Source organism: Stegodyphus dumicola, chromosome 7 (assembly GCF_044657685.1).
Source record: "Stegodyphus dumicola isolate Sdum_Otavi_A_Nest chromosome 7, ASM4465768v1".
Taxonomy (NCBI): Eukaryota; Metazoa; Arthropoda; class Arachnida; order Araneae; family Eresidae; genus Stegodyphus; species Stegodyphus dumicola.
The window spans coordinates 25769136-25793392 of record NC_140774.1 but is presented as its reverse complement, the minus strand read 5'-3'; the positions used below and the strand labels follow the sequence as shown (position 1 = coordinate 25793392).

Sequence of the window (24257 nt, the reverse complement as noted above, 5' to 3'; positions counted from 1 at the left end):
TAGGTTAGATTTAATAACAAAGAGCTAAAACAGAATGACATACTTTAAAAGCTTTTCAGATCCACTTCAAACAGCGTTCTGTCTTTATTCTGGGACGCCTCCGAATCGACTTAAAGTATATAATTAGTACTTATTCTATAGAAAATTGTATGGCCTGTATTATCCTATTAAGAAAATTAGCTAACCTTACCCTAATATGACGCATAAGTGCTCAAATCTTTTGAAACAGATCTAGTAGAAATCCGGTCTTAAATCGGCAATATTTATCCTTTTGCAGTTGTAAGACATGAGTCTCGGAAATTGGGTAATACAGGCTTTTCGGAGATATATGGAATTATTTGGAGTAGTTGACGCACCAATTACCAATTGCTCCATACTGTTACTATTAAAAAAAGTGTTTCTTGACACCAAAAGTAATAGCTCGTTAAAAAAAAAAAAAAAAAAAAAAAAAAAAAGGGACAGAATTTTTAAGTCACTTTTTATTATACTGCCAGTAAACTTTTATTTTTTTTTTTAACACAAATTAAAGTACAATAATACAGATATTGAAAATGTTCATCAAGCTGTTCTAAAATAATTAAATGTGAGCAACTGTTCAATATTGTCAGGCAATCATTGGTACACTGTTTATCACAGTTTAGGTTACATAGTGTTTTCTGTAACATAAAAAGGGGGGAAAAATCAACTTGTCTCTTTCAAATTTTACCTAAACAGAGAAAAATATATGCTAGACACCAAAGAATTTCATTTTTAATCATAGGGGTAATTTCACTAGACCTCAAATGTAACTCAGAATGAATCCTTAAAAACATTAAATATTTTTAGTATTAAAGTATACAAAGCCTTAACAAAAAGTCATTTCAGTAATTCTTTAAAGCAAATATATATTCTGAATAAAAAAAGCATGGTTCATATGTTTCAATGTTTAAAATTTCCTTTGTATTAAGACTGGAAATATCATACATCACCATAACTCCTATACAGGAATACTCTACATACTTTCTCTAATCACATACTTTGCCTTTTCATGCTCCATATATTTTGCTATCACATGTTTTAAACTAAACTCTATTCACATCTTTTATCTAATCTTTTAAAAGGGGTTGTATTTTCCCTTCAGCTAGTTCCTCAGAGCAATACATTGATATTTTAAAGGGAAATTTATCATTAAGGCAAGCAAATTAGCATGTTAGATAAACAATTAATATTCTATAAACTAATCTATTATGCAGCTCACTTAAAAAAAAAAAAATCGTAACACATTTAAAGTAGTCTTCAAGCTTTAAGTATAATTGTTACACAATATACAAAGGAAATTTCTCCCAAATGTTATAAACAAATTATTAAATGCTGTATTTTAATTTACATATACAAAATATTATAAAGAAACAAATTATTAGATGCTGTATTTTAGTTTTCCAAATTTTTAAAAATGATAAATGGAGGAATGGACAAGAAAGTAGTAAATTTTAATCAAACTAAATAAATTATAGCTAAATCAATACCTGGCACTTTGTTATTTCATAGCAATATAAGTCTACCTTGCCTAAATACAGAATGTTTCAGGCAAAAGTACATTTTTAAAAAAAATTGTCAAAAGTTGATAATTGATGCTATATTTGGTTCAGGAATATGTAAAGCTCATATATAGTTTATTGATGCTTTATCATGAATAATGTCATAGAATATGTACAGTATTATCCTTGTGAAAAGTAAAGTTACACTACCACAATTAAAACGAGCATAGTCCTTCCATTTGATGAATATAAATTTGTCAGTATCAGGCAGGAACAATACACACATCAATTTAAAAAAGCATCATCAAACACAGAAATATAATTAGATGTAACAAAAATTTTGAAAGATTTCTGTTTTTCTCTAAGTCCTTCAGATATTACTCTCTTGTGCTTTGTAACAGACAAAATATGTTATAAAGGTTTGAAGACAAAAAATTCTACATATGAAACAAATTTTAAAATTGCCATTCCCTCTGCAAGCCTATCCATGTTATAGGCAGCCTGGTGTGAAACAGACTAGTGAGTGCTATACTGCAGTGGCTGTACTGGGTATTTATTGCGATAAGCAGTACTTAACTAAGCTGAAAGAAATTCAGATAGGAGCCTGGGTATGAACAATTAGGATGTATAATCTCATGACAAGAGAATACACAGCAGGAGAAGAAAAAATACAGCCATCTTCCTCTGAGAAGACAGAATTTCCTGTAAGTTGCAAAAAAGTGGCTCAGCTGGCTTTGTCATTTTTGCAAGCAGGGAAAGCCTTGGTCTGCAGCAGAAATCTTTGCAGAGCAATGACTTGCTCTTCTTGGAAGGCTAATCAGAAGTGGACTCTCAAATCAGCAAGGTGTGGGTCCAATCACGAGAGAGTTTACTGATGTGGTCAAAATACAAGATATTGCTGACTATTGACTAGAAATTACTTGTACTATGAAAGGATCCCATGCTGTAATGAACACTTTCTAAAACAATATGGCAAATGTTATGAAATGAGGCATGTAAACATTCTGTACATGGCAAGGAAAGTAATCAGGAATTTTAATAATATAATACCATAATAGAACACATACAAATTATTAAAATGATACTATTATCTCTATATATAATGAAAGAAAGAGTCTGTCTGTGTGTGTTTTTCATTCATGCTGCTCATAAGCTAATAGACCGACGGCTACGGAATTTGGTACATAGGTGCATCTAGACAAGATGCCAGGACACCTCGAAGCGATTTTTTCGAAATTCGAATTACAGTTTTTTTAATTTTATGTTTTGTGATGAAATCGCATCATTTTGAGACATAATGAGCTATAGGAAAGCGAGATTTTACTCTACACATTCCATTTTCACATCGTCATGAAACGTAGGCACTTAGCTATTTTACGAACTTAAAATAAATTTTGCGTTTCAATAAATTGATTAAATAGGAATTTATTTAACAAAGGGAGCCTAACACCTTTACAATAGGATTTTTTCTAAAAAAGTTCATTTTTCTTTTGGACACGTTAAACTTTCATCCTTGCAACTGCTTTTACAAAAAGAATTTTGGAAAAATGATAATATTTTGTATTTTTTAAAAAAATTTTAAATGAGGCTTCTGAGTACGTTTCTCACATCTCACATCTTTAAAAAATTTGATTTTGGCATCAATTTTCCTGTCTTATTGTTGTTGATAGATTTCTGATGAAATCCCATCATTTTGAATAGTTTCATTCTTTCAGAAATATGGGTTTGGCAACATTTTTTCATTGTATTTCTTATGTCATTGTTTTTTAAGAGATTGCCATATTTCATTGTCATTTATATATATATATATATATAATACATTTTTATTGATTTGTTTTTATAAAGTTGTTCTGAAGAGTAAAATTCTGAGCGGAATTTTATGCTTTTTGAGTTGCTTTCATGTTATTTTTTGCTTATTTCACTGTTCGTAAGATATTGAAAAGCTTTGCATGGTTTTTTTTCCTTCAATGGAAAGTTGGTTAATTCTTTTGTTAGATAATTAATATTTGTATTAAGGGATATTGCTTATTTCATTGTAATTTTATTATACGTAATAACTTTTTTTATGAAGTTGTTCCGCAGAGTGAAATTCTACACAGTTTTAAAATTTAACATTTGGTGTTCCCTTCAGCCATCTTCCCGGTACATTTAAAAGCCAGACGAAGACTGGCTACGAAGCTGCTAGTATAGTAATATATTACAACACAATACTTTATTACATTTAGGAAAAAAAGGAAAAGATACATAAAATTAAATAATTTGGTGAAATGCATATAGAAATTCTGTATATTAAATCAATAATATAAATGAAATGCAAAATAAACATGGTTTCCACTAGATACTAACAGTTTCCCCAAAATCTCCCCCCCCCCGAGTTTCAACAAGTTCAGTTAGATTAATTTGAAAGAGACAACCTATTTACCTTAGCATTAAATAAGCTATGGGACATGCTTTAAACTACAACTTCATACAATGAGATAAATACTATAATAAGTGAACATTAAAAAAAAATCACTTAAAAAAACAACTCTGTGCAAACTCAACTACTTTGCAAATACTCAGCTGTGCACAATACTGTTAAAATATTGTTTCTAATTATTATGAAGTTTTAGATAACATAGATAGTAAATCTATTGTTTTCCAGACACACAGACATTTCTTCACATTAAGAAAGTGTTGAGCAAATAAGTATACTTAAATACATTTCATGCTTAATATGAGTAAAACCTAATTTAACAAGTCAAGGTTTGCTAAGAAAACATTTTATTTGAAAAGGCAGAATTAAGATAAGGAACTATATGCTAACTCTTATTAAATTCAGTATAAAAATGATCAAAATCTAACCTAATAAGAGGGAGATGATTGCTAAGTAAACACTTCAATTTAAAAATAAAAGCACACAAAAGGAGCTGAAGAGTTTGATTTTGTTACACTCATTATAAAAATATCTAAAATAGATTCTGTACTATTCTTGCTATAGCCAATTGTTTCCAGGAAAAAAAAAAAAAAAAAAAGAATAAAATTGCTAAGTAAAATCTTTTAAAAGCATGCCATTTCTCAGAAGCTTGCCTGCACTGTCTTGCATGCCATTTTATAAATAACAATTAGAAAGTTTAAAAATCTGTTATAAAAGACGAAATTTGTAAAATGAATTGAATGCATAAAATCGGAGCTGATAAAAAAATACTCATTTCCCTTTTAATTACAAGAAATGCAATTAAACTAAAAAAATCCTTTTTCTTATAACTATGAAAACTGTATTCACATACTATAAGATCTAAATAGAACAAGATGTTTGAAGAGATGCTCACAGCATTTCACATCTTTGGCAAATCATAATTATGCACCAAATTACCCTGAATATAACATAACTAAATTTTTAAAAATTATTTACAAAAGAATAAAAAAGATTTGCCTGTACAGGGTGTTCATTTTAAAAGTAGACGACTCTGCAATTAAGTGTATATAATACTGAGCAGATTTAGATTGTAGTGAATTTTGATTACTGTATTGTTTATTAAGGGGCTGATAAATGAGTTTGTGAGAGGAAGGGGAGCATGAATTCTTTGGATTGATAAACCACTTACAGGAAGCAAGCACTGAAAACTGCCATATTGCATCTCTGACTGCTGTTCTGTAATAACGTCATTAATGGCAACATTTACATTTTATATCAGAACATGAATATGTGAGGGACATTAGACCTTTACCATTGGTTGTACAGGTATAATTCCACTGTATTAATCATACAGCTTCACCCAAATTTTGAAGAGACTCCAGGGAATGGATCAGAGGGTCTCCCACTCCTCTTCCCCTTCTAGCAAATCACTCTAGATAACTTTTGGCTTACCAGTATTTTAATTACCCCCTTGCTGCACAGGCACTATACACCTAAAAGCGTCCATGCCTTCTCCGGAATTCAAACATAGCCTAGCAATATGGCGACTAACATCTCTAATCCCTGTACGAATTAAGATGGCTCCTTTTAGATCAGACATGGTTTCATAACAGTGAATACGTCTGTAGTCAAAATTATCAAACACAGAGCTCAGAAAACTTGCACTGTAACCTAGCAACAAATTATGGCAGTCCTTGCAATGGTACAGCTAAGGAAGAAAAAAGACAAGTGAAAAGGACAGCCAAACTTTTAAGGTGACATTTTTCATGAGGATTTTATACTTGAAAGAAGAACTGGGATTTACTGGATTACAGCTAAGCTCACTATGGATATCTGCCTAACAGCAGGGATGTCTTCACGAAGAGATATTGGTTCGAATTCACGTCAAAGATGCGAGACTACAATATTCCATACACTACATTACAAACAAAAGCAAATCATGGAAATCCCATAGTACCAGTCTGTTCTTGACTTCAGATCAAATTACCAGTATTCAACCCTCTTATTTACTTAGTCACGGTTGAGGTAAGAATCACAAGATGCTGAAAGGCCATATGGAAATGAATTGAAGAAGAATTGTTTCTACAACTTACAGAGTATTTCAAAGAATTCTAAGGAGGTTTAAGCAGCTTCATGTTCTTCTATACTTGCCCCACTTCACTGGAAAAACTTTTGAAAGAAAAACAAAAATATTAAGTTGTGATCACAATTTTAAAGGAGGAATTCTTTACCAAGAGAGAAATAAACTAGTTTTTTTTTTTTTTTTTTTTTTTTTTTTTACAGAAAAAGTACAGAAAAAGTTTCATAATATTCTTAGGAATGGTGAAATGTATAGATAAATATACTGAATTAGAAGGATATAATTTCCAACCTATCCCAGAGGTATGGTGAGTCACATAAATTTGAACATGGTTTCTTCAAAGGGTTAACTTTTAAATTGAACACTCTGTTTAACAAACAATTGAACATGTTGAAGATAATTTACATGGAAGATTATTAAATTGTCAATATAATACTCTGAGGTAAAACTTAGTGAAGATGTTTTCATTTAACATAAACGAGATAAATTATTTTAACATAGTTTTGAAAATATCATGTTGCACGTATCAGTATAATTCTTATAATGAAGGTTTAACATTTTTTATATTCAAATCAATATAGTGCATATAAGAACATATTGTAATTGTTTTCATAAGAAGAAATGAGACAGGTACTTTTCTGTTAACAGAACAGCAGCCAAAATGTGTACGCTTGCCAGAGACAGCAGTTGGCTTATCCTGTTTTGAACCAGACAGACTTTTCAAGCAAGATTTGACTCTGGTTTTTTCAGATAGAAACTGTGATGAATTTTACAATCAGAATCTGTTAAATTTTGAAGAGTTTGCTTTTAAATTATTTCAAAAAGAAGGATGTGAGATATATTGTTCAAAGAACCATAAAATTAAGTTTCATATGCATTGTTAGGGTTTCCATTACTATTTCATTTCAGGCTACATTTAGCTGGCATTCTGGCAACAACAGTTGTCCTGCTAAGGGAATAGCACCAGGAAAATGTACTGCATAATGATAAAATATTTTACAAATAATTCCTATTAAAAAGTTTATGATAATTGCAAAAATGGTACTTACACATATTCCCATTTACTGTAAAAGCTGGCATAGACTGCAACATCCATTTTGATGGATGTTTGAAAAAACAAATCGCTATGTAGTTAGATAATCACAGACTATCGTTTATTTGATCAGATAATTAACAGATACAAATTATAAATATAACAAAAAAACTTGAATAAATGCGAGCTTAAACTTCGAGATTATCTGACAAGTGAATTCAATAAAACTACTGCCAATCATTCCAGCAGCCATTAATCTCTAAAGGCATTTAAAATAGCAACAAAAATTGTGACCTTTGTGAACTCAGTGCCACATAAATTCATTGTATTTATATAAATACATGCAGTGTCTTCCGATTAACTCCATAGTATCTTTTATTGCATCACTTTGCAGAACCTTACAATCTTTCAATGTTCTGTGTATGCATATCAGTAAGTATATCCAGTGCTGTGGCTTAATGAAGGAAAAACTCCTTGGTTTGCTGTTCTCTAGAAGATGGCATCCAAGTTTTCCCAATTTGCACAAAAATTCAAGAGAAAAAGAAATAGCTGTTAAATTACACCCATAAATATATATATATATATATATATATCTTTTTGAGACCAGATAGGTCTTTCGTCTAATTACCAGTTCACTTTACATTTTCTTTTCCATTAATATATATATATATATAACTAAACTGGCTTATTGAGATCTGGGGTTATATAAAACCAAAGTCAATGTCTTGTGGCATTATGATTATCCATTACGGGCTCTAAATCACACTATTTGGTAACAATTTTTATTTGTTTAAAATGGTCAATGGGAAAATATGTGAAATGTTGCTTAGGTTCTATCCCGTCGAACAGCCAAGTAGCACAATTTAGTGCCAATTATGGATGACTGTGTGCTTTAGAATTTCGCAGTAATGACTGGCAATTGGTGACCGTTGCCGAAATTTCCACCAACGGTCGACAGGACAATTTGCAAGTACCAAGAAAATAATTACATTGGATCTATTATCAGTATTTTATTTTTATTTTTCAGCACTATTAACTATCACAATTACTAGGTTTTATGCATTCTTTTTCAGTTAATACTGTATTTTATATATTTGATTTTTTTTACTACACTTCTTAACTACACAACAGCAAAAGAAGCATATACACCTCTCAAAATAATTACCTTTTTAAATAAAGCTGCTTTAACATTAAAAAGTTTTTATATCTTAACATTCATAACGTAAATAAATTTCCTTACTTTAATACATTCAGACCTCACTGCTCTAAGGCATCTCTAGTTTGACTACAAACACAAATAACCTAATTCTACAGATCTCTATGAACAAACAGAATATTACATCAAAAGAACAAATTCACAAAAAATAGTATTCTGTTACCGGGACCATATTCAGAAATGCATGTATATATGTACGTACATATGTATGTGTGTGCATACACACACAAAGTACATACATATACACACACATAACATAAATTTCTAAATCTGGTCCCGATAACAGTTCAGTACTAAAAAAATTATAAATTAAGTACATCAACAATGCTCTTACAATAAAGTCAGATTGTCAACATTTTAAAAAACACTTAGTATAAAAAAAAAAAAAAAAAAAAAAAAAAGGTAACTGAATATTCATGAACATTTTTGATCAATTTAAAATTCAATTAAGATGGCTTGTCTAATTTCAATGAAAAATATTTTACGACTAGTCACTGTAAGAGGAAAAATGACTAGTCAGATGAGCACACATACAGAAATGAATATTACATGAGAAATATTAATCTATTATGCAATATCTGGTAGGCATATATAAGATGTCTAATAAGGACCAGATGTTCCATTATATACAAGATGACCAACTAGATAGCATAATAATTCAATGTGTTATTTCAGCATATCGATAAAATTTGGCAACAAGAAACAAGATTTAAAATACATGGCATTTGTACATGCAAAATAAGGTATATTATTTTTCCCTGAATTAAATGGTGAATGTGACCAAAAGATGAAATGATGCAAACAGGAAAAATATAATTAGGAAGACATATACAATAACTGGCCAATAATTATGATTTCAAAGAAAGAAATGGTTTTATATTCACGTACATTACGAAGAAGGAAGAGAATTAGTTATAATTTACAAATTGTTCCACTTTACATAAAACAAAACACTTTCAGTAAAAACCTGAATTTCCTTGAGGAAAAATGCTAAAAAATTAAAAAAATAATTTTTACTTTATTTAGTAATACAAAATGCTGCAGACATATGAGAATAGGATGAGAAAAAATTACCGATTTAGTTCCTTGTTTCACTTTTACCTTAACAATTGTCTTAGGATATTTCATTAGGTAATAACTCATGCAAAGATTAAAAATAAGAATCTGAAGTTTCACAATTTAAAACTTTTTAATTTACTAAGAAATAAATTAGATTTTAAAAAATGCAACATAGAATGCTTACAAATTTAATATATTTTTTCACCAATATGAAATCTCACTTTATGAACGTTGAAAATTATACAACCCTAACAATATATCACTTGAAAATAAATAACATTACTTAGAAGAGAATAAAATTTAAACACTCATTTAACAATCAATAATATCTATTTACATTTGTCAACAGATAAATACAACATCTAGGAGGCAAATACTTTTGACTATGTAAACATTTTAATACACACAAGTTAGTTTTGATGCACTTTTATTTGTTCCCGAATATCAAGCTATTCAGCTGGACTGTGACGCAAGAAATCTGTATCAAAATAAACAACAATAACTGAAATATCATCTCGAAAGTTTCTAACCATGTCATCTGGCAAAGATAACATTGCAGACAGTCGACTATGTTCTACACCATATTCTGTTCGACCCAATGCATTCCTTATGAGGTGAGTAGAAGCATTTGCATCAATAGGTTTCTTTGATAGACCAATATGCCTCTGCATAAGTATTTCATTTATTTCTTCAAGTCTCATGTGTTTTCGAGGCAATTTTAATAAATCTAAAGTTTGTTTTCCACTCATATGTTCACCAACAAATTTCACAACTTTATGGGGCAGCATTTGTTCCCATAATCCATCTGAAGCCAAAATAAGAAATCTGTCCCTGGCAGTTAAATGATGATGAAATACTTCTGGTTGTGCTGTTAAGTAAGGAGGAGTATAATAGCTTGGAGGGATAATGCCTGAACCAAAAGCAGGCAAAAGAAGCTTTTTCTGGAGAGCCCCTTTCCATTTGTAAGGGAAATCACCAAATGCTCTTAATGGCGCTAGTTGCCCTAACAATCTTTCATTCTTTATAACTGTATTCATTTCAGATTTTGGATGCTCTGATAATACTCGTCGCATTTCTTCAACGTTGTCCGTGTTGTGTTCATTGCCCAATGGTTTGCAGATCCATTTGTTGGCATCTGAAAGTATGCCAAGAACAGCACGGCAATCCCCACTGGTAGCGAGATGAAGATGGGAGCCATCTATGTGAGCAACACAAGCACATGCACCCATAATAGCATAGGCAAGCATTTCTGCATCCTTGTGAGAATATTCTTGAATTTCTTGAGATAAATCATTGTCCAGTTTCAAAAATGCTTGTGACAACGCATGTTGCATTTGAAAGTCAAAATTTTCACCCTGAGTCCGCAGCATTTCAACTGCATATTTTTTTAAGCTATTATTGTGAATTTGCTGAAGTTTGGGTGGTAAACTTGTTTCTGTTAAAGTTTCAGTTAGCTTCCCATAGAAATTTGTGTTTGATTCCACAAGCTCCCTGAGAATCGACACTGGCAGTAATGTCAATGCAATATAATCAAAAAGTCTCTGGCTTATTATTTCTGCAACAGCAGGACCACCATGTCCATCAAAAACTCCAAAAAGCATTCCAGTAGTGTAGCGACAACGCGCTACACAAATACGATCTTCTATAGGTATATTGGATGATAACTGATTGGCATCAAATGCTCTAACAGAGGATACATTTACTTCATAAGATGCTTCATTGATCCTGAGTATTGACGACACCTATAGGAAAAAAAGAAAGGAACTTAGACCTTAGATAACACTACAAACAAACAAAAAAGATTTTTATTTTTAGCTAATATCCTCAAACAAAATATGGTACTTTCTTAAAACAAATCAAATACAAAATACAAAACAAATACTAAATACACATTTAGAAACGAAAAGGACCATGGTCTTATACTATTTACAATTATTTACATTACGTACTATGGCCATAGTAATGAGCTAACCTAACCTGTCGTAAAGAACGACTTTAGGTTCAGAGTTTAAAGATTCACGAATCCGAACCACGACGTCATTCAGCCTGTTTAGGACTGTGTGCGGACCATCCCAAGGCGACTGTAATTCAGGCCTGACTCCTTTTCGTCGAATCAGGTTCCACAACCACACCTTGTCTCCTTCGTTGAATCTATGTCCAGTAGCTCTTGTGTTGTATCTGGTCTTCACTTTCTTCGTCGCCAAGTTCACTTGCTTTCGTGCGAAATGGTACATCACTTCAAAACGAGCCTGGACATCTTGGATGTGTTCCTCAGGCAATGAAGGCGCATCCGTATGGCGATCAAACATTCGGTCACAAGGCAGACGAAGGTCTCGACCGAAGAGCATCTGAGATGGAAAATAGCTGGTAGTCTTGCGTTTCTTTTTGGCTCTAGCACGATTTCGGCAGCTTCCTGAGCTGGGTCTATAGAACAAGGCGTCAGCATTTCCAGGTGAGGATCTCTTCTGAGGATGGATAGTCATGTCCTCAGATGCTGAAAGCAGTTTGTTGTTTTTGAAGTCGAAGGAAAAATTGTATTTCCTTAAAAAGTCCAATCTGAGTATGCATGGATCTGTAATATTCGCCACATAAGCCGTATGATGGTAGACGGTACTTCCAAACGTCATGCTCACATTTAACTTCCCAGCTATGGAGATTTCTTCGCCAGACGCAGTCTGGAGGGTAACACAGGATGGCGTCCAAATCAGTTTATCTTTAAATTGTTGAGCTAAATCTTTCCGAATGATCGTAACATTAGCTCTTGTGTCAATGATCATACTGCAAGGAACTCTGTCGATATGCCCATTGATGGATAGTCCATTACTGTTGCCACTCAACGCTGAAATCTTGAGCGCTCTAAAAGGGTGTTTTTCATTCTGTGGCAACCTCAGTTCCTCGATATGGTCACTAATTTGTTTCCTGTGTTGTTGCTGGGAAATAGTCTTAATTTCCGTGCTCTGGGGTGTTCTGCAGTTCCTTCGCACGTCTTCAGCTCCGCAGTTCCAGCACTTTGGTCTCTTGTCACTTCTTTTTCGTTTCAAGGCATTTAATAGTCTGTTTAGCTCCTCTGTCTCACTTTCTGTGCTCTGGGATGTTCTGCAGTTCCTTCATATGTGGCTTTCAACACCGCAGTTCCAGCACTTTAGGGTTGGTTTCCTCTCACCAATATCCCGTCTCAAAGTTTTCCCTGGTCTTGTCAAATCATCCGTTATATTATCCGCGCCGTCGTATGTGCCCTTGAGTACCACATTTCCAACACCTTAGATCCACTTTGTTCTTACTCCTACTCCATATCAAAGCATTGACCTGTCTGGATAAATCCTCTAAACGAGCCATCAATTGATCCACAGGCTCGTGGACTCGCACAGCTCTGACTGGGTAGCGATCTCTACGAGTAGCTTGCTGCGCTGCCTCGAATTTCACGGCGTACAACAGAGTGCTTTTTATGTTCTTTACATCCCCCATTCGTAGAGCCTTCTGTATTTCAGGATCCCGGATGCCGTCGATGAAGTATTGCAGGGACAGGATTTCCCTTGTTTCAGTCGGGCACTCCGAAAAGGCAAGATGGGACAGCCTTTCAACATCTGTGGCGAGTTCCTGGAGTGTTTCCGTGTTTTTCTGTTGGCGGGATTTTAATTGAAGCCTACTGTAGTCTTTTAAACACTTTTCCCCAAAGCGCAGCTCCAATGTGCCGAACAGAGCTTTAAAATCTAGCCTTTTGTTTTCGGGAAGAGTCTGAAGGATATCCACTGCGTCGGCTCTTAAAGAAGCGGCGAGATGACAGGACTTAGCTTGGGAATCCCATCCATTCGCATCCGCCACGATAAAAAATTGTATCTTATATACCTGCCAGGAGGTCTTCCCATCATACGTCGATAGCTTCAGAGACGGACCAGCAGGCATGGGTAGAAATTTTAAACCATCCGAAGTGCTCCCTGCTGTTGCTATGAATTTCCATAAAGTATTCACTTCTTTGGCAACTGCAGAAACCCTGTCATCAATTTGTTGTTCGATTTGGTGTTGGAAGGCACAAACTCTTCCTTCAATTCGTTCCTCCACAGCAGAAACTCTCGCTTCTACTCGTTCTTTGATGGAAGAAACTCTTTCTTCTATTTCTCCAACCTTACTTTCGACCGAGTTTATCCTACCTTCTATAGCCTCGAATTGGTTTTCTATTACGCAGGTAATTTCTCTTTTCATTTCCTCTTGACCTGCTTTCATCTCGTCTTTAACGAATTTCATCTGGTCTTTAACACATTCCTGTCCCGCTTTCATTTTCACCTTAACAGATCTCATCTCTCCTTTAACGGAATCTTCCATCTTTTCCTGACCAGCATCCATCTTTTCTTTCATTTCTTCTTTAAATGCAGCTTGGCCAGCTTTCATCTTTTCTTGGAACGTAGCAAAAGCACTGATGAGCTGCCTCAATTGTTCTTACATCGCTCTTGTTATTTGCATTCAAATCTCACTTCTGACATCAAAAATTGTTGCATGCGTACGGGTTCGTTACGAAATGAATGCACAAGTCCGATGAAAAATGAACAAAAATTTATTATTATCACAATAAATACGCTTAAATTTCCTAAAATATTCGTGCAGTATTACAATATCTCACAGTAGTCATCCTTTAACTACTCAAACGTTCAAGAGAACTTAATTCAAAAACAGCTAAAGAAAGCTAATCCGCGAATTCGCTACAGTCAACAAGAGCAGCTTTCTAAACAACAACAAACTAAGTAACTACTAAAATGAGAGGTTTTCCTCCTTTTATAAGATTTTAAAAATGCGCGCGAGAATTTTCTAGTACTTTTTCGAAATCAAAAAGAGATATTTATTAAATGTTACATGCACGCGCTCTTGTATTTTCAATTTTCCAGCTTAGCTTTCTTTTAATATTCGTCACGCGCTGCACTGCGCAGGAAATAAAACCATTTAATTTACAATTCAACTAACATTAGCTATTTAAATACTAAATTCATAACAATATTATATAATAATAAACACATTAATAAATCTCATCCAGCAATGCGAACTTAAAATAAATATATTTTTAATTATCTGAATAATTAATAATTTATCCATTATCGTCAAAAGCAATTTGCTTTAAATTTCAAAATTTTAACGCAGGCTCTTTCGAATGTGGGGCTCGATTGGGCCCAATCGCCCTTTATCCAGCCCTGCAGATATACATCATGATGGGAAGAGAGTTTTTGCAGTAAAGCTAAATCACCAATATGATGCCATTTTTGCATATGCTGGGTGAAACTGCAAACCAGACACCCAATACAGTATGTATTTTGTATTGTTCTCTTTGAGGCATGTGAGGAAGAATCAATGTCTGAGTCCTTACTGAAGACCCATCAACAAATAAAGGAGGCATTTATGATGATAAGGAAATACCGTGTGCATCAACCAGGTCAGAAGAGAAGAATAACAGAGAAGTTATCAAGTTCTCTTTTTCTTGTAACACTTAACCATAAAGACTTTAGTAACAAAAATTACCACATGAGATTTCTCCTTGTAATGAAATTTCAATTAGAAAAGTAAAACAGCTGTGCAAGATCCTTGCAGTGCTATCGCTGCCAAGGATTCCACCCCACTCAGTCAAATCATCATCAGTCTCCCTGCATCAAATGCAAAAAAGCTTAAGTCTTCCCAGTGCACTAAAGACATGAATACTCCTCAAATGTACAAACTGTCATGAGGAAGGACACGCTGCCAACTTCAGAGGCTGTGCTAATTTTCCTAAGAAAAAAAAAAAAAAAAGTGTTTTGCAACCTAAATCTTATACCGATAGATTTGTGGTAAATAATCTTACTCACAAGCCTTTATCTATGTGACCTAGCCCCAGAATCTTCATCAAAAGCTAAGCAAGTTCTATCAGAGCTCAAAATGTCTTTCTCCATAATTAAAGAACCTGGCATCTCCCTTCTCACCTAAATGCATGATGCTAAGAAAACTACTACTATTGCTGTGCCAGTTCATGGATAAGCGCATCCACAAGTGTAATGTTGTACATTTAGTAGTCTGGAATGCCTGTGGGCTTCTTAGCAGAACTACGGACATGCAACATTTTTTAGAGTCATAGGCTTAGTCGCAGAAATCCACACTCAACAATGTCATTGTCTAAATATACCAATCTATTAATCATAGAGATATGATCAACAAACCCACTGAGGAGGTGGTATGATATTATATCAAAAATAATGTGGACTTCTACCTTATTAGTGAAAACAGATTTCACAACTGTGAAATAATAACTGTTTGTATAAGTTACCTGTTTCTAAAAGCATTAACTTCAGTGCCATTTACGATTCACCCCAAAACAGATTGTGTGCTGTTATTTTGGATGTTGTTCTTCTGCTGAATATCCCTGCTATTATAGCGGGAGATTTGAATTCAAGCAAACTGCTTGGAATTGCCAGAGAAGAAATGCTAATAGTAAAATTATTTGTAGCTGCAAATCAGTAATCCAGTTGTGCTGCATGCGTTAAGTAAATATTAAATATACGCACACACTAAGTTGCATAGAGCAGTTCAACATATTAGACATTGCACTAAGTACCACCATCATGCCCTTTGCATTAGATGTAGTGCATGAATTATCATTTGATCATCTCCTGATAATTATCTTGCTGGAAATTCCCAAACCAGACAACACAACCAGCAGAGTTAGCATGGATTAAAGAGTTTTTGAGAACCTGATAAAAAATAGTGCACTAAATCTTAGTAATTTAAAAAACCCCACTTGTAATTGACAAAACTGTGAAACCTCTTACTCTGACTATTTAGGATGCAGTGAAAGATGCTAGTGAAGTGATCATGAACTATGAAAAGATCTGTAAACTTCCTCTCAACATCTGCAATCTTATGAGGCAAAAATATTGCCTAAGTAAACATTTTCATCTTACTTGGGACCCTGGTATCAAACATGAAATTAACAAAATTATGTAATGAAAGCTTTCATTAAGGAGTACAAAGAGAATCGGTGACAAGAAAAACTAATTAAATCAGAATTTGCATGATGGTTCCTTTTGGACCCTTATTAAAAATCTGAAAACAACTTATTCTACAAATCAACCGATTTATCATAATAATCATGCTACAATTTCAAATCTGGATAAAGCAAATGCATTCGCATAACACTTAAAATTACAATTTACATCCAACGATTGGCCAATACACTCATGCAGGTACATGATTGGCTGAACACTCTAACTGCATGAAATCTCATTCCAACTTCTCCATCTGAAATCGCTGAAATTATAAAGAAAATTAACAGAAGAAAAGCACCAGGAACTGATGTGATCAGAAATTTTCCAAAAAACATCACTGCCAAAATTACAAGCATCATGAATGTCTGCCTCAATGCTTCTTATTTTCTCGCATTATGGAAAATTACAAAAATAATCATGATCCTCAAACCTGGCATAAACCATTCAAAACCTGATAGTTTCAGGCTAATTAGCTTTTTACTTAACTTGGTAAAATTCTGGAGTGACTGATTTTTAAAAAGAATGAAGCTGTACTTAACTTTCTCTCTCTCTCCTGAACAGTTAGGCTTTCAAGAAAAGTTATCTACCATGAAGCAACTGCTAAGAATTACTGAATTCATTGGTGCTGCTTTTGTATGCTAAGTTAAATACTGCAATTCTCATGCTGGATATGGCAAAAGCTTTTGACCGCGTCTGGCATGAGGGTCTTATCAACTTTAAGAGAAAACTAATCATGCTTACTCTCTTTTTTATCACTAAAAGGACTTTTAAATTTTTGTGTCGACTCCTACTTATCCGAAAGAACCATACAAGCTGGTGCACCACAAGGTTCCGTTAGTGGGCCTGTACTGATTTTATGTGGTAGACGTTCCTCAAATTCAATACAATCATAGTTCTATGCTGGCATACTATGCAGATGACATTGCTTTGGCAGTCAAGTCTGCTAACATCAACCATGCAATAAGTAAACTTCAAGATAATGTTCTGCTTATTGAGGAGTGGTATCATAAATGGAAAATTTCTATTAATGCACAGAAATCATCATAGCTCCTTGTCTTCAGACATACAAAAGAATGTCAACATTAAGACAAGCCTAGTGCTCTTTAATGAATCCGTGCCGATCATCAAACAAACCAGTTACCTGAGTAATCTTGAATAGCAATCTCACCTAGTCATACCCTATTCAACATGTTCGTGACAAGAAAGTGAAAATCACGAAACGTCTCTATCCTGTGATAGAAAAGTACTCAAAGTTAGACATCTCCAAAACTTATCCAATCCATTCTGACATATGCCTCACCTGCCTGGGCTGCAACTACCAAAGGAGATATACAGAAACTTCAAGTGGTGCAGCCATTTTCTCCAGATTATTATTATTAACGTGCATTCCTATGTACAGAACAAGCTGTTACATAAAGACTTTAGAATTGAACCCTTGGACAAGTTTCTTCATAAGACAAATGAAAAATTTCTCAGCTTTCCTATCAACTGTGAATATCTGAAATTTTTCAATATCTTCCACTATGAAATACTTGGCAAAGATAAATAAATGTGATCTTAAGTGGCTTACTTTCTTCATTACAATCAGAACTTCACCTAGCATTGCTTTTCTACATTAACTCAATTGAAGTATTGCAAATTCAATCTTTACAAGACTGCTTGTGTTTTCATATTTCAAACAGCATCTCTTGGACAGAGGGGTGGGTGACCCCTCCATGCGACCTGCTACTTTAAATTATTCTGTGCTGTTATGTGACTTTCTACTGAACTCTGCACAATATACATATGTATACATTTATTTTCTTCAACAGTACTGTTCTGTTATCAGGACCAGATTCAGAAATAAATGAACATGTGCATATACGTAAAATATAACATCTAGCTTTCAAATAATAAATTAACAGCCCTTTAACTCTTATCTTCATTCTAAAAATAACAAAGCAATAAATTTTCTAACTAAAACTTCCTGCAGTTCTGATGCGCACTTATCGATGAATTCTGAACCCAATATCTGGACATTAAACTATTATGTGATCTGAAATAGTATAAAAGGTTAATTACATCAGAGTTCCCTCTCTTCCCTTCTGTTTCTAAATGCTTGTGTTGCCTTGCCGCTAGCCCCGCTGAGTTTACTTTGCTAAAAGAACATTCTTTAAAAAATGTAAGCTGTACAAAATTGGGGAAGGGGGTGTAATGCACCCACAGTGATGATGTGCTTTAGCAAGGAATAAAATTATGTGTGGAATTTATCGTTATGAGTGTTCTTCAAGTGTCATCTTGCTAACTACCCAGTTATGATGCAGAGAATCATCGTCAATCCATCGCAACTTTCTTTCACCAAGTCATCTTATTACAATAATGCAGCATTACATTACAAATATGATATGTGTATATGTATATACATTTATACTTACATATATACATTTCTGAACACATACACTTATACTTACATATATACATTTCTGAACCGGTCCTAATAACAGAACAGTACCTTTTCAACTCTTCATTATTTCTGTGTTTTCTGCATTCATTTTGATGTATTACTTAAATTTATATCACTATAATGGACTGCCACAGATGTCTCAAAGTCATGCAGCTACTCACTGGTCACTCACCTCACGTGACCTAGGAATTTATTTTGTGCTATAGTGAGACTATCTATAGAACTTTGCACTGTGAAATTGCACATATTTATCTTCTGATTACTTCTTTCTTTGTGCCTGTGTTCCTGTAACATTTATTAACTGTAACCCATGAATGACTGCTATTAATTAATTAATCAGCCTTGCAATGGACAAGTGACCCAAAACTTGGAGGACTTTGATTTTGAACTTCAAAGTATCTATTATTTTATATGCACAGTGTTTGTATATATTTATTTCCCTGTGCAATTTGTTAGAGTTTCCAAACATATTTTGTCTAACTTTTCAACTTCATTTACCTTAAATGAGCTAATTATGACATTAACTCTCATGCAGCTTCTTACTGGTTCCTCACATCATGTGACATCTTAGAACTGAATTGTCTGTGTATATATATATACTTTTGAATCTGTCTAAGACTCATAACCAACGTACATTACTTTGTACGCAACGAAGTTTTACACAAGGTCCTCAAATTGAGACTACGGACAATTTCCTTCGTAAAACTAATAAGAATTTCTCCAGGAAAGCTAAGGACTGTGAGTATCTAGACAAATTTAATTTGTTTCAGTATGAAACATTGGATGAAGATAGACATCTCCCTCTCTTCGCTGCTTTCATGCTAGACAGCAACCAGAACTTTCCAACTTAAATAGTTGCTTATTATTTTCAAAGTCTGACTACACAAATTCTAACTTAAAAAATGAAGCAGCATTCACCAGAGCTAGGACTTGGGAAGGTGGCCTCCCACGTGACCTGTGCCTTATGACTTACTACTTATTTCTCCAGCTTATAATGCTTTCCTGAGACTTTGTACATATGTAAATAGTGATTATCTAATCAAGAACTTTATGTTTTATTATTTTGCACATAATATTATATTCTCTCTTGTATTTTGTATTTTATCGTATTTCCAACATAATGAGCTGCACCGTTCAGATGTCATCTCGTGCTCACGTGACGTTGGTCACACCTCGTTCTACACTTTAGCTATCCTGCACCACCCAGCTCACGCATTTCTGTACTTTCAGCGCTCCTCGTGGCAACTACATTATGACTGTCAGAACACAGCACGTAATTTTACGTGCTGATCGCGGCATTAAAGTGGAACATAGAACATCTGTGCTATGCATATATTTTACTACTCGACTGGCATTAAACTGCATCATGTTTTAATGAACACTGCTTTGCTTTTGTACATTTTTAATTACTACGATGACTGTCTACAAATGCAATTCTCAAAAAGCATTTGGTGGGTGACCCTATCACGTTACCTTAACTCTGCCAAATTTAAGACTTTACTGCTTAGCTCCACTGGCTACTAAATGATGGACATTTGTACATAGTTCTGATGACCTGCTATTGTTCATTTTTATCTATTTATTCATTTGATATTTTGTGTCCATGTTTTTTGATATTTTCAATTTCCACTTTGGATACATCTCGACCAATCGGACATTCTTTGCTGCACACATGACAACTAGTCACGCTCTCTCCATGCACCTTTTATGCTGTCCTCTGAACCCATAGTCATACATTAAAACACAATAAGTGCCAGCTTAGGTACCAAACTGATCACAGTCAGAACACGTTATGCAAAATGCACAATAATTCTGGCTAATGGAAGAACTTGGAATAAGGGAGTATGAGAGGTGGAGCAAAAGTAGTTGACATGTTAAACAGGCCAACACTGATTTCAGAAGTGTCTTTCTTATGATAACATATATTTAAACTCGTATGAACAAGTTTTCTTTCCCTTTTGTTAAAAATAAGATAACAACACTGTATATATGACTAAAGAAACCTAGCTGCATGTTTAGATTGCAGATGGCACACCTATGTTTTTGAGCACACCGGATTTGTCTATATTTTTAATTTTACATAATTTATTATTTTTAATTATATTTAAGGCATACTTAATATGAAATAGTTCTTATTAAGTAGTAATTAATAATTTAACATTTTTAATGTCAGATTTAAGAAATTTTGAATAAATTCTTTTTGTGGGATATACTGTTCTAGTCGTATTTATCAGTGGGTTAATATTTCCCCCCAGTGATCAAATTACTACATGCCGATATATTCTGTCTGTGTTTATGAAACATATATGAAAATTTTTGTTATATATGAAGTACTGCATGTGACAGAGTTTACATTTTGTAATATTCACATTATATGTTATGGTAAATTTTAGTTTTGTTTTCTAAGAAAGGGTAATATTGTAGACGATTGGGACAAATAGTTCCAGTTGACAATATGATTGGGACATATTGTCCCAGGAGATTTCCAAAAAATGGGAAAAGTTAAAGACTTTGAACTCATATTACACTTCTTTTAGTATGTCAACATTAAATTAAACTACTTTCCATAGTTAAATTTTAATCATGCAAAAGTTGGGTCGAAAGGGTTAAAAGGTAAAAATTTGACAGAATTCGGAATATTCAAGTAATACATGCATACATAAGAATTTTAAGTGAATCTTTGGATTATGGTAACTTGGCGAATTTTGGCGACCAACCCTGCTACAGCAACCTGCTATTTTTTTTTTCTGGACGCCATTTTGTTTTTACAAAGTAAAATTATGTTTTTTTTTTTTTTTTAACTCCATTTTTTCCAACAATCTGCTAGCTTATACTAGAACTTTTCTGGAACAAAAGTGCTTAATCATGACGAAGATTAGGTGCGAAATTGGGAGAAAGTGCAGAATTGCCCACTGCTTGCCGCGTTTTTAAGAATTGCACATACGTGTTATCCATGTACACATCGACCTATTTTCACTTAAAAAAAATTGACAAAAAATCCAATTCTTCTTACTCTTATAAAAATGCCAAACAAATAAGTGGGTGATTCTGCACTTTAGCAGCGAAATTGTTTCTAAGTGCTTATTAGCTAAAATCACGATCGGAATTTTCAGGAAAATGTCACATTACATGTCTCATGATCTCTCATTTCTCCAAGACAAAATAATCTGCGATTCGAACAGTGTACTTCTCAGATTATTGCTAAAGTCCTAGCTAGTAATCTTTATCGGATTACCAAAATGTTGCCAAACTACCGGTTACCATATTCCAAAGATTAGCCGAATTTTCAAACAATTACCAAAACAAAAAGTCTATTTTTTTAAATTCATTAAATATTAATTTATGATTTAGTGATAATGACATGAATGATCATTACATTGACTGCTGCCTGCGAAATGATGGGTGATTAGATTTTGGTACCAGATGAAAAATTTGAATGATGGCCAAAATCACAATTACATTTAATTTCAAGGAGGAAAATTAATAATAAATATAATCCTAGCAAACATTTCTGCAATTAGAAATACTGCACTACCATCTTTTGGTTTCAGATACAAAACTACATTATGAATTTTTTCACATAGCTTGTCCTGTGCACAATTGCACTATACTGTTGTTAACAATAATACATAGAATTATTCTATGTCTGATAACAAATCTCAAATTCAAATTTTATATTCTGCAACTAAATGATAACAAACAAATATAAATTAGAATCAAATAACTTTCAAATGAAAAATTAAACCAGGAACATAGTTGAAAATCTTTAGTTTTATGCATTTATGCTTGCCAAGATTTTATGTCAACTACTGGCATAAAATTGCCAGGCAACAGGTCCAACATGAGATAATTTTTAAGTACCCATCAAATTTCAATAATTGAGACTATTTCCAACAATTGAAGAAAAATTGCATTTTTTGATTAAAATAATTTTTAATGAATACAATTCTTAAATTATATTTTGTACTTTTACAAAATACCATTGCCTGCTCGTATTTAATTACTTTTTTGGAAGCCTAGGGGAAAAACTTACTTTAGATTTAAAACCATAAAATAAATGTAAACTTAAAAAATAAGATGTGAAAATAAAGGTACAATGAAAATTAACCATAATTATATGAAACGAAAAATATTTTAAAAGGATGAAATAAGTGAACACATATAAAAAATTAAATTATTTATATATGTTGCAACACAATCATGTTTTCAAGGATGAACAGCTTGTATTACTGTACATGAGCATGTCTGCATTAAAATTCTTTTTATTGGTATACCTTTACAAAATAATACCTTAGAAAAAGTTCTCGAGATAAGTACTCCATAAGTTTAACACAGTGCAAAGTAATCATAATTTTCAAAGTTTAACATAAAGCAAATTTTTTTCACCATTATTGTTTTATGTTTGCTTACAACAACACTACTACTCATGGAATTTCTTCATTTTCTTTAAAAAATGAAGAATGAACGACAATCCCAATTACATAATAATGCGTCTTTTAGGGATAAAGAAGATCAAGAAATCAAGATCATGCTCCGGATGAGATTTAAATACCTTGCTAAGGAGTATACTATATCCATTGTTGTATTTTTTAGTATAAACAAACAAAAACATAGTGCATTTAATAAATTACCTCTGCATGTTATTCTTAAAGAGCATAACAATCATTTTACATGCTTCTATTATAGAACTGAGTCTCACAACAGTTCTGCAACTGTATGAGCTTGTTGTATATTAAATTACTTCTTCACTTTTTTTTTTTTTTAAATATGATAAAGAAGTAAATAATATATGATGTTTATCAACTCAGCTTTGAAATCTATGCAAAATGCAATTCAGTGCAATAGAATATTGTGGAAAAACAATATATTAAAAATTACCGGCAAATAATTGACATTTAAGAAATACTATACATACTTATTATTTATATTTTTGCAATGCATTTGACATATATTCTTGTAACGAATAACATTAATACTACCTCTTGCGGACTCAATTTTGGAACACCATATGAATGACACCTTCGAAAATTCGGAGGTGACCGGCAAGCAGTCATGATCCCTTTCAACAATACTGACTTCGACCAGCTGATTGCCTGGGCCACACTAATGCAGCTACGCAATACGCAGGGAGCCATGGCGCAAGACCGATGACCTACAATATATTCTTCATATAATAAAGACAAATGTCCTGGGCAATGGTATACACAAAATCACATGTATGAACATTTATAAAAGTCTGAAATAGCTATTTCTTTTCAGATTACAGATGAATTTTTCATGAATGACTGTTGCCATCAATAAAAAGTGGTAAAAATAACAAAATCTCTAAAGGTAGAATAATCTGCTTATTTTCATAAAAACTTATTAGAAAACTACACGTAATTCGTTATTTGACATTTTTTACAAATTGCGTATAAACTAATTTTTTATTGAAATTACCAAATTCTGTCTCATCTCAGAATTACACCTTTTCACCTATGACTGACTTTCATGTGGCTCATGAGCTACCCCTTGTC

General features: G+C 33.2%; 1 protein-coding gene across 1 annotated transcript; it reads right to left on the bottom strand.

The window, feature by feature from the left end:
* Nucleotides 1–464: 464 nt before the first annotated feature.
* On the bottom strand, nucleotides 465–24152 carry Pdp (pyruvate dehydrogenase [acetyl-transferring]-phosphatase 1-like protein, mitochondrial). The gene is made up of 2 exons (XM_035358062.2): nucleotides 23721–24152; nucleotides 465–11045 (listed from the first exon to the last, which is right to left on the bottom strand). Exons 1-2 carry the CDS (start codon nucleotides 23874–23876, stop codon nucleotides 9753–9755), a joined length of 1449 nt encoding a protein of 482 aa, XP_035213953.1. The 5' UTR covers nucleotides 23877–24152; the 3' UTR covers nucleotides 465–9752.
* Nucleotides 24153–24257: the final 105 nt, after the last annotated feature.